Source organism: Oncorhynchus masou, unplaced genomic scaffold, assembly GCF_036934945.1.
Source record: "Oncorhynchus masou masou isolate Uvic2021 unplaced genomic scaffold, UVic_Omas_1.1 unplaced_scaffold_1060, whole genome shotgun sequence".
Taxonomy (NCBI): domain Eukaryota; kingdom Metazoa; phylum Chordata; class Actinopteri; order Salmoniformes; family Salmonidae; genus Oncorhynchus; species Oncorhynchus masou.
In genome coordinates, this window is record NW_027000307.1 from 1 (window position 1) to 16,441 (window position 16,441).

At 44.3% G+C, this 16,441-nt stretch overlaps 1 protein-coding gene across 1 annotated transcript in view; it reads right to left on the bottom strand.

The window, feature by feature from the left end:
* Positions 1-8,536: 8,536 nt before the first annotated feature.
* The window catches only part of LOC135528937 (transmembrane protein 237A-like), a 139,553-nt gene continuing 131,648 nt past the window's right edge, over positions 8,537-16,441 (bottom strand). The window contains exons 8-9 of the mRNA XM_064957930.1: positions 8,701-8,824; positions 8,537-8,545 (exon numbers count right to left, since the gene is read on the bottom strand). Coding sequence (XP_064814002.1) covers positions 8,537-8,545; positions 8,701-8,824 — 133 coding nt within the window. The remainder of the gene's footprint in view (positions 8,546-8,700; positions 8,825-16,441) is intronic.

Consider the following 16,441-nt stretch of genomic DNA (forward strand, 5'->3'; position numbering starts at 1 on the left):
CCAGTCCCAGGGAGCCCAGGTACAGATCCACTGTGTTAAAGAGCCTCTGACCAGATCCCACAGGAGCCCAGGTACAGATCCACTAAAAAGAGTGTTACAGATCCACTGTGTTAAAGAGCCTCTGACCAGTCCCAGGGAGATCCCAGCCTCTGACCAGTACAGATCCACTGTGTTAAAGAGCCTCTGACCAGTCCCAGGAGCCCAGGTACAGATCCACTGTGTTAAAGAGACCCAGGTACAGATCCACTGTGTTGCCTCTGACCAGTCCCACGGAGCCCAGGTACAGATCCACTGTGTTAAAGAGCCTCTGTCTCCCAGGGAGCCCAGGTACAGATCCCAGGGAGCCCAGGTACAGATCCACTGTGTTAAAGAGCCTCTGACCAGTCCCAGGAGCCCAGGTACAGATCCACTGTGTTAAAGAGCCTCTGACCAGTCCACGGAGCCCAGGTACAGATCCACTGTGTTAAAGAGCCTCTGACCAGTCCCACGGAGCCCAGGTACAGATCCACTGTGTTAAAGAGCCTCTGACCAGTCCCACGGAGCCCAGGTACAGATCCACTGTGTTAAAGAGCCTCTGACCAGTCCCACGGAGCCCAGGTACAGATCCACTGTGTTAAAGAGCCTCTGACCAGTCCCACGGAGCCCAGGTACAGATCCACTGTGTTAAAGAGCCTCTGACCAGTCCTACAGACTGTGTTAAAGAGCCTCTGACCAGTCAAAGGGAGCCCAGGTACAGATCCACTGTGTTAAAGAGCCTCTGACCAGTCCCTGAGCCCAGGTACAGATCCACTGTGTTAAAGAGCCTCTGACCAGTCCCCGGAGCCCAGGTACAGATCCACTGTGTTGCCTCTGACCAGTAAAGAGCCCCAGATCCACTGACCAGTCCCACGGAGCCCAGGTACAGATCCACTGTGTTAAAGAGCCTCTGACCAGTCCCACGGAGCCCAGGTACAGATCCACTGTGTTAAAGAGCCTCTGACCAGTCCCAGGGGCCCAGGTACAGATCCACTGTGTTAAAGAGCCTCTGACCAGTCCCACGGAGCCCAGGTACAGATCCACTGTGTTAAAGAGCCTCTGACCCAGTCCCACGGAGCCCAGGTACAGATCCACTGTGTTAAAGAGCCTCTGACCAGTCCCACGGAGCCCAGGTACAGATCCACTGTGTTAAAGAGCCTCTGACCAGTCCCACGGAGTCCCCCCAGGTACAGATCCACTGTGTTAAAGAGCCTCTGACCAGTCCCAGGGGAGCCCAGGTACAGATCCACTGTGTTAAAGAGCCTCTGACCAGTCCCAGGGAGCCCAGGTACAGATCCACTGTGTTAAAGAGCCTCTGACCAGTCCCATGGAGCCCAGGTACAGATCCACTGTGTTAAAGAGCCTCTGACCAGTCCCAGGGAGCCCAGGTACAGATCCACTGTGTTAAAGAGCCTCTGACCAGTCCCAGGGAGCCCAGGTACAGATCCACTGTGTTAAAGAGCTCTGACCAGTGAGCCCAGGTACAGATCCACTGTGTTAAAGAGTCTCCCACGGAGCCCAGGTACAGATCCAGTCCCAGGGAGCCCAGGTACAGATCCACTGTGTTAAAGAGCCTCTGACCAGTCCCACGAGCCCAGGTACAGATCCACTGTGTTAAAGAGCCTCTGACCAGTCCCAGGGAGCCCAGGTACAGATCCACTGTGTTAAAGAGCCTCTGACCAGTCCCACGGAGCCCAGGTACAGATCCACTGTGTTAAAGAGCCTCTGACCAGTCCCAGGGAGCCCAGGTACAGATCCACTGTGTTAAAGAGCCTCTGACCAGTCCCACGGAGCCCAGGTACAGATCCACTGTGTTAAAGAGCCTCTGACCAGTCCCACGGAGCCCAGGTACAGATCCACTGTGTTAAAGAGCCTCTGACCAGTCCCAGGGAGCCCAGGTACAGATCCACTGTGTTAAAGAGCCTCTGACCAGTCCCAGGAGCCCAGGTACAGATCCACTGTGTTAAAGAGCCTCTGACCAGTCCCACGGAGCCCAGGTACAGATCCACTGTGTTAAAAGAGCCTCTGACCAGTCCCAGGGAGCCCAGGTACAGATCCACTGTGTTAAAGAGCCTCTGACCAGTCCCCACGGAGCCCAGGTACAGATCCACTGTGTTAAAGAGCCTCTGACCCAGTCCCAGGGAGCCCAGGTACAGATCCAGTTCCTGACCAGTCCCACAGAGCCCAGGTACAGATCCACTGTGTTAAAGAGCCTCTGACCAGTCCCACGGAGCCCAGGTACAGATCCACTGTGTTAAAGAGCCTCTGACCAGTCCCAGGAGCCCAGGTACAGATCCACTGTGTTAAAGAGCCTCTGACCAGTCCCAGGGAGCCCAGGTACAGATCCACTGTGTTAAAGAGCCCCTGACCAGTCCCACGGAGCCCAGGTACAGATCCACTGTGTTAAAGAGCCTCTGACCAGTCCCACGGAGCCCAGGTACAGATCCACTGTGTTAAAGAGCCTCTGACCAGTCCCAGGGAGCCCAGGTACAGATCCACTGTGTTAAAGAGCCTCTGACCAGTCCCACGGAGCCCAGGTACAGATCCACTGTGTTAAAGAGACCTCTGACCAGTCCCAGGGAGCCCAGGTACAGATCCACTGTGTTAAAGAGCCTCTGACCAGTCCCACAGAGCCCAGGTACAGATCCACTGTGTTAAAGAGCCTCTGACCAGTCCCAGGGAGCCCAGGTACAGATCCACTGTGTTAAAGAGCCTCTGACCAGTCCCAGGGAGCCCAGGTACAGATCCACTGTGTTAAAGAGCCCCTGACCAGTCCCACGGAGCCCAGGTACAGATCCACTGTGTTAAAGAGCCTCTGTGGTGGTGATGGACAAATCAGCACTGGAAGGGAACTGTGTTAAAGAGCCTCTCCTCTATGTTAATAATTATCCCAGAGCCCGTGTCTAACATAGACCCATTAGAATGGCATGGTTGGCCACATCTGTGGATTCATCAAGCTGCAGTGTGTAATGGCCGTTTGCACTGATGCGCTCTGATGTCTGGTGTGTTATGACCTCAGACATGTCCTGGATTCTCCTCATGGTGTCCTCAGACATGTCCTGGATTCTCCTCATGGTGTCCTCAGACATGTCCTGGATTCTCCTCATGGTGTCCTCAGACATGTCCTGGATTCTCCTCCTCAGACATGTCCTGGATTCTCCTCCTCATGGTGTCCTCTGACATGTCCTGGATTCTCCTCCTCATGGTGTCCTCAGACATGTCCTGGATTCTCCTCATGGTGTCCTCAGACATGTCCTGGATTCTCCTCCTCATGGTGTCCTCAGACATGTCCTGGATTCTCCTCATGGTGTCCTCAGACATGTCCTGGATTCTCCTCCTCATGGTGTCCTCAGACATGTCCTGGATTCTCCTCCTCATGGTGTCCTCAGACATGTCCTGGATTCTCCTCCTCATGGTGTCCTCAGACATGTCCTGGATTCTCCTCCTCATGGTGTTCTTAGACATGTCCTGGATTCTCCTCCTCATGGTGTCCTCAGACATGTCCTGGATTCTCCTCCTCATGGTGTCCTCAGACATGTCCTGGATTCTCCTCCTCCTGGTGTCCTCAGACATGTCCTGGATTCTCCTCCTCATAGTGTCCTCAGACATGTCCTGGATTCTCCTCCTCATGGTGTCCTCAGACATGTCCTGGATTCTCCTCCTCATGGTGTCCTCAGACATGTCCTGGATTCTTCTCCTCATGTTGTCCTCAGACATGTCCTGGATTCTCCTCCTCATGGTGACATCAGACATGTCCTGGATTCTCCTCCTCATGGTGACATCAGACATGTCCTGGATTGTCCTCATGGTGTCCTCTGATGTCTGGTGTGTTCGTCATGGTGTCCTCTGATGTTTGGCATGTTCCTCATGGTGTCATTGGATAGGTGTATGATGGTTTTAAGTTTGTTGGCGACAGACTCTCCCAAGATTTCAGTGCACATACAGTATCAATCGCAGCAGGAAGTATGAGATCCTCTGTGCTGATGTGGGCTTTTCTTTGCACTTAGCAATGCGCTGGGCCACAAGCTATGATTCATACGTTCTTCAATGAATCTTGTGAGGACACCAGCTGGCGTATCATTGTGTCTTGGATGCTTGGTGGCCAAATGTCTTTTTAGTTTTGGGGGGGGTTCATGCTCATAGGACGTCCACACTCACCCTGCCTGTCTTCAATATAGGTGAAACCATATAAATTTTGGACGTATTTTCTCTTCTTGACAGGGACCAGATTGTCCGCCTTGTTAACATTGGAAGCAGCAGTAGATGAAGGGGAGCTGCACGTTTTAAAAACCTGTCCATGATTTTACTCTGACAGCTAGCCTACATGAGTTAAATGACTGCTAACTATCCACATGTGCAATGCCTGCAGAACACATCTGCATAGTTAGCTATCTAAGATAATACAGATCTCCTTCTGACAGCTATCTGATTGGACGTGTCATATTTTAAAACAAAACAATGTCGCAGAGTGACATTTTATTGTGCGTGCATGATATGCAAAAATGCGGTATCCTTTCAAAATAAAAGTTTCAGTGCGGCGGTTACCTTTCAAAATATTTTTAAATTACATTTTTCATATTCTTGCATAAATCCCACGATCACTTAAAATTCGCCCCCCAGTTCAGAATCCCTGGTTTAAACTACATCAGGATCTCCTTCTCAGATAGAGTTCAGTGTGTCAAATTGGACGGCCTGTTGTCCGGACCTCTGACAGTTTCTATGGGGGTGCCACAGGGTTCAATTCTCGGGCCAACTCTTTTCTCTGTATACATCAGTGACGCCGCTCTGCTGCTGGTGAGTCTCTGATCCACCTCGACACAGACGACACCATTCTGTATACTTCTGGCCCCCTTGGACACTGTGTTAACTAACCTCCAGACGAGCTTCAATGCCATACAACTCTCCTTCCGTGGCCTCCAACTTGTTTTAAATGCTAGTTAAACTAAATGCATGCTCTTCAACCGAGTGCTGGACCGGGTAGGTGCGGGCAGCATCACTACTCTGGACAGTTCTGACTTAGAATATGTGGACAACTACAAATACCTAGGTGTCTGGTTAGACTGTAAACTCTCCTTCAAGACTCACATTAAGCATCTCCAATCTAGAATCGGCTTCCTATATCGCAACAAAGCATCCTTCACATCAATGCTGCCAAACATACCCATTATCCCAGTCACATTAACCAAAAAAATTATCCCAGTCACATTATCCAACCCATTATCACAGTCACATTATCCAACCCATTATACCAGTTGCATTAACAACCCATTATCCCAGTCATATTAACAACCCATTATCCCAGTGATATTAACAACCCATTATCCCAGTCATATTAACAACCCATTATCTCAGTCATTATCCCAGTCACATTGACAACCCATTATCCCAGTGATATTAACAACCCATTATCCCAGTCATATTAACAACCCATTATCCCAGTCATATTAACCACCCATTATCCCAGTCATATTAACAACCCATTATCCCAGTCATATTAACAACCCATTATCCCAGTCATATTAACAACCCACTACCCCAGTGATATTAACAACCCATTATCCCATTCATATTAACAACCCATTATCTCAGTCATTATCTCAGTCACATTGACAACCCATTATCCCAGTCATATTAACAACCCATTATCCCAGTCATATTAACCACCCATTATCCCAGTCATATTAACAATGCATTATCACAGCCATTATCCCAGTCATATTAACAACCCATTATCCCAGTCATTATCCCCGTCATATTAACAACCCATTATCCCAGTCATATTAACAACCCATTATCCCAGTCATATTAACAACCCACTACCCCAGTGATATTAACAACCCATTATCCCATTCATATTAAAAAACCCATTATCACAGCCATTATCCCATTCATATTAACAACCCATTATCACAGCCATTATCCCAGTCATATTAACAACCCATTATCCCAGTCATATTAACAACCCATTATCCCAGTCATATTAACAACCCATTATCCCATTCATATTAACAACCCATGATCTCAGTCATTATCCCAGTCACATTGACAACCCATTATCCCAGTCATATTAACAACCCATTATCCCAGTCATATTAACCACCCATTATCCCAGTCATATTAACAATGCATTATCACAGCCATTATCCCAGTCATATTAACAACCCATTATCCCAGTCATTATCCCCGTCATATTAACAACCCATTATCCCAGTCATATTAACAACCCATTATCCCAGTCATATTAACACCCCATTATCCCAGTCATATTAACAACCCTTATCCCAGTGATATTAACAACCCACTATCCCAGTCATATTAACAACCCATTATCCCAGTGATATTAACAACCCATTATCCCAGTCATATTAACAACCCATTATCCCAGTGATATTAACAACCCATTATCCCAGTGATATTAACAACCCATTATCCCAGTCATATTAACCACCCATTATCCCAGTCACATTGACAACCCATTATCCCATTCATATTAACAACCCACTACCCCAGTGATATTAACAAACCATTATCCCATTCATATTAACAACCCATTATCTCAGTCATTATCACAGTCACATTGACAACCCATTATCCCAGTCATTATCCCAGTGATATTAACAACCCACTGTCCCAGTCATATTAACAACCCATTATCTTAGTCATTATCCCAGTGATATTAACGCACTATCCCAGTCATATTGACAACCCATTATCCCAGTGATGTTAACAACCCATTATCCCAGTCATATTAACAACCCACTATCCCAGTCATATTAACAACCCACTATCCCAGTCATATTAACAACCCATTATCCCAGTCATATTAACAACCCATTATCCCAGTCATATTAACAACCCATTATCCCAGTCATATTAACACCCCATTATCCCAGTCATATTAACAACCCCTTATCCCAGTGATATTAACAACCCACTATCCCAGTCATATTAACAACCCATTATCCCAGTGATATTAACAACCCATTATCCCAGTCATATTAACAACCCACTGTCCCAGTCATATTAACAACCCATTATCTTAGTCATTATCCCAGTGATATTAACGCACTATCCCAGTCATATTGACAACCCATTATCCCAGTGATGTTAACAACCCATTATCCCAGTCATATTAACAACCCACTATCCCAGTCATATTAACAACCCACTATCCCAGTCATATTAACAACCCACTATCCCAGTCATATTAACAACCCACTATCCCAGTCATATTAACAACCCATTATCCCAGTCATATTAACAACCCACTATCCCAGTCATATTAACAACCCACTATCCCATCCATTATCCCAGTCATATTAACAACCCACTACCCCAGTGATATTAACAACCCATTATCCCAGTCATATTAACAACCCATTATCCCAGTCATATTAACAACCCATTATCCCAGCCATTATCCCAGTCATATTAACACCCCATTATCCCAGTCATATTAACAACCCACTATCCCAGTCATATTAACAACCCACTATCCCAGCCATTATCCCAGTCATATTAACACACCATTATCCCAGTCATATTAACACCCCATTATCCCAGTCATATTAACAACCCATTATCCCAGTGATATTAACAACCCATTATCCCAGTCATATTAACAACCCATTATCCCAGTCATTATCCCAGTGATATTAACACACCATTATCCCAGTCATATTAACAACCCATTATCCCAGTCATATTAGCACACCATTATCCCAGTCATATTAACAACCCATTATCCCAGTCATATTAACACCCCATTATCCCAGTCATATTAACAACCCATTATCCCAGTCATATTAACACACCATTATCCCAGTCATATTAACAACCCATTATCCCAGTCATTATCCCAGTGATATTAACACACCATTATCCCAGTCATATTAACAACCCATTATCCCAGTCATATTAACACACCATTATCCCAGTGATATTAACAACCCATTATCCCAGTGATATTAACAACCCATGATAGTTGTTGCACCTTCAGATCTCCCCTTTCAACATGAAACCGCTCGCATGTGCAATTGTGCATTTTAGAACCGTGTCTTCCTGCTAACTGCATTTAGTAACATTCCTCGTAGGTCTTCCACCGTGAGCACGCTGCTGCACCTGTGAAGAAATAGTAGTTGATCAACATGTTTAAGCTAAACATTCTGGTCTGTTCCATCAACCTTATACAGCGTGAACCTCCACTACACTACTTTGATACTGAACATGGGATCATCATGTACTTCACTGCGGTATCAGACGAGCCCACTAGAGGTCAGCAGTAAACAGAAACAGTTATTTTGATCCCCTTTTATTTAATGTTTAAATGACATTGTGGAATGGAAATCTCTGTCATTTTATGGTACACATAATGCAACAAAAAAAACACAATTTAAAAAAAAAAAATTTTTTTTCTTTCCAACTGCTGTGGAAGCAAATAGAACATAACGGACTGAGTTTCAGGCTGACAGATCTGGGTTATCGTCATGTCTTGGGTAGAGGTCTTCAACTGCCATCGCCATTAAAAACTCTGTCGACACAAGACACAGGAATCATTGTCACTCGGTATAGTTTAAAGTTGATAGTTATGAACCAGACCGTTAGATATGTGTAATTATAGTGCTAGTTATTATGATTCATGATAATTCACATGATAACTTGAGTTGAGTTCATAAAGCTCCTCACCTTCGGTGTAGTCCATGTCTGGTCGCGTTGGGAGACGAAGGCCCAGGCCAGACCCACTAACAGGGCTATCACCAGGTTGACCACAATCCAGGGCTGGAGGATTTGGTGCTCTGAACCAGGAGGCCTGGAGGGAGGGAAAGAGAGAGAGAAGTATTATCTACTTCACTTGCTTTGACAATATTAACATATGTTTCCCATGCCAATAAAGCCTCTTGAAATGAAATGAATTGAGAGAGAGGGAGGGAGGGGCGCTGGGGGACAGAGTTATGTGTCTGGGGTAACAGTCTTCAGTATTAGTAACCCAATAGCAGACTACAGCCATGTGTCTGGGGTAACAGTCTTCAGTATTAGTAACCCAATAGCAGACTACAGTTATGTGTCTGGGGTAACAGTCTTCAGTGTTAGTAACCCAATAGCAGACTACAGTTATGTGTCTGGGGTAACAGTCTTCAGTATTAGTAACCCAATAGCAGACTACAGTTATGTGTCTGGGGTAACAGTCTTCAGTATTAGTAACCCAATAGCAGACTACAGTTATGTGTCTGGGGTAACAGTCTTCAGTATTAGTAACCCAATAGCAGACTACAGTTATGTGTCTGGGGTAACAGTCTTCAGTATTAGGTAACCCAATAGCAGACTACAGCCATGTGTCTGGGGTAACAGTCTTCAGTATTAGTAACCCAATAGCAGACTACAGTTATGTGTCTGGGGTAACAGTCTTCAGTATTAGTAACCCAATAGCAGACTACAGTTATGTGTCTGGGGTAACAGTCTTCAGTATTTAGTAACCCAATAGCAGACTACAGTTATGTGTCTGGGGTAACAGTCTTCAGTATTAGTAACCCAATAGCAGACTACAGTTATGTGTCTGGGGTAACAGTCTTCAGTATTAGTAACCCAATAGCAGACTACAGCCATGTGTCTGGGGTAACAGTCTTCAGTATTAGTAACCCAATAGCAGACTACAGTTATGTGTCTGGGGTAACAGTCTTCAGTATTAGTAACCCAATAGCAGACCACAGTTATGTGTCTGGGGTAACAGTCTTCAGTATTAGTAACCCAATAGCAGACTACAGTTATGTGTCTGGGGTAACAGTCTTCAGTATTAGTAACTCCAATAGCAGACTACAGTTATGTGTCTGTGGTAACAGTCTTCAGTATTAGTAACCCAATAGCAGACTACAGCCATGTGTCTGGGGTAACAGTCTTCAGTATTAGTAACCCAATAGCAGACTACAGTTATGTGTCTGGGGTAACAGTCTTCAGTATTAGTAACTCAATAGCAGACTACAGTTATGTGTCTGGGGTAACAGTCTTCAGTATTAGTAACCCAATAGCAGACTACAGTTATGTGTCTGGGGCCAACAGTCTTCAGTATTAGTAACCCAATAGCAGACTACAGTTATGTGTCTGAGGTAACAGTCTTCAGTATTAGTAACCCAATAGCAGACTACAGTTATGTGTCTGGGGTAACAGTCTTCAGTATTAGTAACCCAATAGCAGACTACAGTTATGTGTCTGGGGTAACAGTCTTCAGTATTAGTAACCCAATAGCAGACTACAGTTATGTGTCTGGGGTAACAGTCTTCAGTATTAGTAACCCAATAGCAGACTACAGTTATGTGTCTGGGGTAACAGTCTTCAGTATTAGTAACCCAATAGCAGACTACAGTTATGTGTCTGGGGTAACAGTCTTCAGTATTAGTAACCCAATAGCAGACTACAGTTATGTGTCTGGGGTAACAGTCTTCAGTATTAGTAACCCAATAGCAGACTACAGTTATGTGTCTGGGGTAACAGTCTTCAGTATTAGTAACCCAATAGCAGACTACAGTTATGTGTCTGGGGTAACAGTCTTCAGTATTAGTAACCCAATAGCAGACTACAGTCATGTGTCTGGGGTAACAGTCTTCAGTATTAGTAACCCAATAGCAGACTACAGTTATGTGTCTGGGGTAACAGTCTTCAGTATTAGTAACCCAATAGCAGACTACAGTTATGTGTCTGGGGTAACAGTCTTCAGTATTAGTAACCCAATAGCAGACTACAGTTATGTGTCTGGGGTAACAGTCTTCAGTATTAGTAACCCAATAGCAGACTACAGTTATGTGTCTGGGGTAACAGTCTTCAGTATTAGTAACCCAATAGCAGACTACAGTTATGTGTCTGGGGTAACAGTCTTCAGTATTAGTAACCCAATAGCAGACTACAGCCATGTGTCTGGGGTAACAGTCTTCAGTATTAGTAACCCAATAGCAGACTACAGTTATGTGTCTGGGGTAACAGTCTTCAGTATTAGTAACCCAATAGCAGACTACAGTTATGTGTCTGGGGTAACAGTCTTCAGTATTAGTAACCCAATAGCAGACTACAGTTATGTGTCTGGGGTAACAGTCTTCAGTATTAGTAACCCAATAGCAGACTACAGTCATGTGTCTGGGGTAACAGTCTTCAGTATTAGTAACCCAATAGCAGACTACAGTTATGTGTCTGGGGTAACAGTCTTCAGTATTAGTAACCCAACAGCAGACTACAGCTATGTGTCTGGGGTAACAGTCTTCAGTATTAGTAACCCAATAGCAGACTACAGTCATGTGTCTGGGGTAACAGTCTTCAGTATTAGTAACCCAATAGCAGACTACAGCTATGTGTCTGGGGTAACAGTCTTCAGTATTAGTAACCCAATAGCAGACTACAGCCATGTGTCTGGGGTAACAGTCTTCAGTATTAGTAACCCAATAGCAGACTACAGTTATGTGTCTGGGGTAACAGTCTTCAGTATTAGTAACCCAATAGCAGACTACAGTTATGTGTCTGGGGTAACAGTCTTCAGTATTAGTAACCCAATAGCAGACTACAGCCATGTGTCTGGGGTAACAGTCTTCAGTATTAGTAACCCAATAGCAGACTACAGCCATGTGTCTGGGGTAACAGTCTTCAGTATTAGTAACCCAATAGCAGACTACAGTTATGTGTCTGGGGTAACAGTCTTCAGTATTAGTAACCCAATAGCAGACTACAGTTATGTGTCTGGGGTAACAGTCTTCAGTATTAGTAACCCAATAGCAGACTACAGTTATGTGTCTGGGGTAACAGTCTTCAGTATTAGTAACCCAATAGCAGACTACAGTTATGTGTCTGGGGTAACAGTCTTCAGTATTAGTAACCCAATAGCAGACTACAGTTATGTGTCTGGGGTAACAGTCTTCAGTATTAGTAACCCAATAGCAGACTACAGTTATGTGTCTGGGGTAACAGTCTTCAGTATTAGTAACCCAATAGCAGACTACAGTTATGTGTCTGGGGTAACAGTCTTCAGTATTAGTAACCCAATAGCAGACTACAGTCATGTGTCTGGGGTAACAGTCTTCAGTATTAGTAACCCAATAGCAGACTACAGTTATGTGTCTGGGGTAACAGTCTTCAGTATTAGTAACCCAATAGCAGACTACAGTCATGTGTCTGGGGTAACAGTCTTCAGTATTAGTAACCCAATAGCAGACTACAGTTATGTGTCTGGGGTAACAGTCTTCAGTATTAGTAACCCAATAGCAGACTACAGTCATGTGTCTGGGGTAACAGTCTTCAGTATTAGTAACCCAATAGCAGACTACAGTTATGTGTCTGGGGTAACAGTCTTCAGTATTAGTAACCCAATAGCAGACTACAGTCATGTGTCTGAGGTAACAGTCTTCAGTATTAGTAACCCAATAGCAGACTACAGTTATGTGTCTGGGGTAACAGTCTTCAGTATTAGTAACTCAATAGCAGACTACAGTTATGTGTCTGGGGTAACAGTCTTCAGTATTAGTAACCCAATAGCAGACTACAGTTATGTGTCTGGGGTAACAGTCTTCAGTATTAGTAACCCAATAGCAGACTACAGTCATGTGTCTAGGGTAACAGTCTTCAGTATTAGTAACCCAATAGCAGACTACAGTTATGTGTCTGGGGTAACAGTCTTCAGTATTAGTAACCCAATAGCAGACTACAGTTATGTGTCTGGGGTAACAGTCTTCAGTATTAGTAACCCAATAGCAGACTACAGTTATGTGTCTGGGGTAACAGTCCTCAGTATTAGTAACCCAATAGCAGACTACAGTTATGTGTCTGGGGTAACAGTCTTCAGTATTAGTAACCCAATAGCAGACTACAGTCATGTGTCTGAGGTAACAGTCTTCAGTATTAGTAACCCAATAGCAGACTACAGTTATGTGTCTGGGGTAACAGTCGGGTAGATGATAATACCTTCATCCCAATTAGGACCCTATTCCCTTTGGAATTGTGCACTGTTGCTATGGTTATGGGATAGGTTGCAATGGGACCTGGTCACTATGTTTATTTATTTTTTTATTTAACCTTTATTTAACCAGGTAGGCAGGTTGAAAACAAGTTCTCATTTACAATTGCGACCTGGCCAAGATAAAGCAAAGCAGTTCGACACATACAACGACACAGAGTTACACATGGAGTAAAACAAACATACAGTCAATAATACAGTAGAAACAAGTCTATATACGATGAGCAAATGAGGTGAGATAAGGGAGGTAAAGGCAAAAAAAGGCCATGGTGGCAAAGTAAATGCAATATAGCAAGTAAAACACTGGAATGGTAGATTTGCAATGGAAGAATGTGCAAAGTATAAATAAAAATAATGGGGTGCAAAGGAGCAAAATAAATAAATTAATTAAATACAGTAGGGAAAGAGGTAGTTGTTTGGGCTAAATTATAGGTGGGCTATGTACAGGTGCAGTAATCTGTGAGCTGCTCTGACAGTTGGTGCTTAAAGCTAGTGAGGGAGATAAGTGTTTCCAGTTTCAGAGATTTTTGTAGTTCGTTCCAGTCATTGGCAGCAGAGAACTGGAAGGAGAGGCGGACAAAGAAAGAATTGGTTTTTGGGTGACTAGAGAGATATACCTGCTGGAGCGCGTGCTACAGGTGGGTGCTGCTATGGTGACCAGCGAGCTGAGATAAGGGGGACTTTACCTAGCAGGGTCTTGTAGATGACATGGAGCCAGTGGGTTTGGCGACGAGTATGAAAGCGAGGGCCAGACAACGAGAGCATACAGGTCGCAATGGTGGGTAGTATATGGGGCTCTGGTGACAAAACGGACTGCATCCAATTTGTTGAGTAGGGTACTGAGGCTATTTTGTAAATGGCATCGCCGGTCGAGGATTGGTAGGAAGGTCAGTTTTACAAGGGTATGTTTGGCAGCATGAGTGAAGGATGCTTTGTTGCGAAATAGGAAGCCAATTCTAGATTTAACTTTGGATTGGAGATGTTTGATATGGGTCTGGAAGGAGATGTATGTAAGGAATAGGTTGCTATGGGTCCTGGTCACTATGTAAGGGATAGGTTGCTATGGCTACTATGTAAGGGACAGGTTGCTATGGGTCCTGGTCACCATGTAAGGGACAGGTTGCTATGGGTCCTGGTCACTATGTAAGGGACAGGTTGCTATGGTCACTATGTAAGGGACAGGTTGGGCTATGGCCACTATGTAAAGAACAGGTTGCTATGGGTCCTGGTCACTATGTAAAGGACAGGTTGCTATGGGTCCTGGTCACTATGTAAAGGACAGGTTGCTATGGGTCCTGGTCACTATGTAAAGGACAGGTTGCTATGGGCCCTGGTCACTATATAGGGACAGGTTGCTATGGGCCCTGGTCACTATGTAAGGGACAGGTTGCTATGGGTCCTGGTCACTATGTAAGGGACAGGTTGCTATGGTCACTATGTAAGGGACAGGTTGCTATGGCCACTATGTAAGGGACAGGTTGCTATGGGTCCTGGTCACTATGTAAAGAACAGGTTGCTATGGGTCCTGGTCACTATGTAAAGAACAGGTTGCTATGGGTCCTGGTCACTATGTAAAGGACAGGTTGCTATGGGCCCTGGTCACTATGTAAAGAACAGGTTGCTATGGGTCCTGGTAACTATGTAAAGGACAGGTTGCTATGGGCCCTGGTCACTATGTAAGGGTCATGTTGCTATGGGCCCTGGTCACTATGTAAGGGACAGGTTGCTATGGGTCCTGGTCACTATATAGGGTGCTATGGGTCCTGGTCACTATGTAAGGGACAGGTTGCTATGGGTCCTGGTCACTATGTAAGGGACAGGTTGCTATGGGTCCTGGTCACTATGTAAGGGATAGGTTGCTATGGCCACTATGTAAGGGACAGGTTGCTATGGGTCCTGGTCACTATATAGGGAATAGGGTGCTATGAGCCCTGGTCACTATATAGGGATAGGTTGCCATTGTAGACCTCCACCACAGAGCTGTGCAGTGCTCACCACAAGGTCTCGTTGGCAGTGGGGTAGAGGTTAATACGATCGCTGGTCATCTGCTGACTGAGGGACAGGATGAGCGCTGTAAAGTACACTGGAAACACCAGAGAAGGAAGGAGAAAACATCATATCTCACAGAATATGTTTTGTCTTTGTCTACTACGCGGTTAACTAACAGATGTTGTAATGAACTAGTAAGAAGAGGAACCTACAGAAGGAGGCCAGAGCAGCTGGGTCCAGAGTGAGGAATCCTCTTAGAGCCATGGAGGCCTTCGCCAGGTTCACCCTGCAACACAGAGCATGGAGATCAGACAGAGGAGCAGCCATACTACAGAGTGAGGAATCCCCTTAGAGCCATGGAGGCCTTCAGTATAGAAACTAGACTACAGGAGCAGTATAGAAACTAGACTACAGGAACAGTATAAAAATTAGACTACAGAAACAGTATAGAAACTAGACTACAGGAACAGTATAGAAACTAGACTACAGGAATAGTATAGAAACTAGACTACAGGAACAGTATAGAAATTAGACTACAGAAACAGTATAGAAACTAGACTACAGAAACAGTATAGAAACTAGACTACAGGAACAGTATAGAAACTAGACTACAGGAATAGTATAGAAACTAGACTACAGGAACAGTATAAAAATTAGACTACAGAAACAGTATAGAAAGCTAGACTACAGAAACAGTATAGAAACTAGACTACAGGAACAGTATAGAAACTAGACTACAGGAATAGTATAGAAACTAGACTACAGGAGCGGTATAGAAACTAGACTGCAGGAACAGTTTAGAAACTAGACTACAGGAACAGTATAGAAACTAGACTACAGGAACAGTATAGAAACTAGACTACAGGAACAGTATAGAAACTAGACTACAGGAGCAGTATAGAAACTAGACTACAGGAACAGTATAGAAACTACAGGAACAGTATAGAAACTAGACTACAGAAACAGTATAGAAACTAGACTACAGGAACAGTATAGAAACTACAGGAACAGTATAGAAACTAGACTACAGGAACAGTATAGAAACTACAGGAACAGTATAGAAACTAGACTACAGGAACAGTATAGAAACTAGACTACAGAAACAGTATAGAAACTAGACTACAGGAACAGTATAGAAACTACAGGAACAGTATAGAAACTAGACTACAGGAACAGTATAGAATAGACTACAGGAACAGTATAGAAACTACACTAGAGTATAGAAACTAGACTACAGGAGCAGTATAGAAACTAGACTACAGGAACAGTATAAAAATTAGACTACAGAAACAGTATAGAAACTAGACTACAGAAACAGTATAGAAACTAGACTACAGGAACAGTATAGAAACTACAGGAACAGTATAGAAACTACACTAGAGTATAGAAACTAGACTACAGAAACAGTATAAAAATTAGACTACAGAAACAGTATAGAAACTAGACTACAGG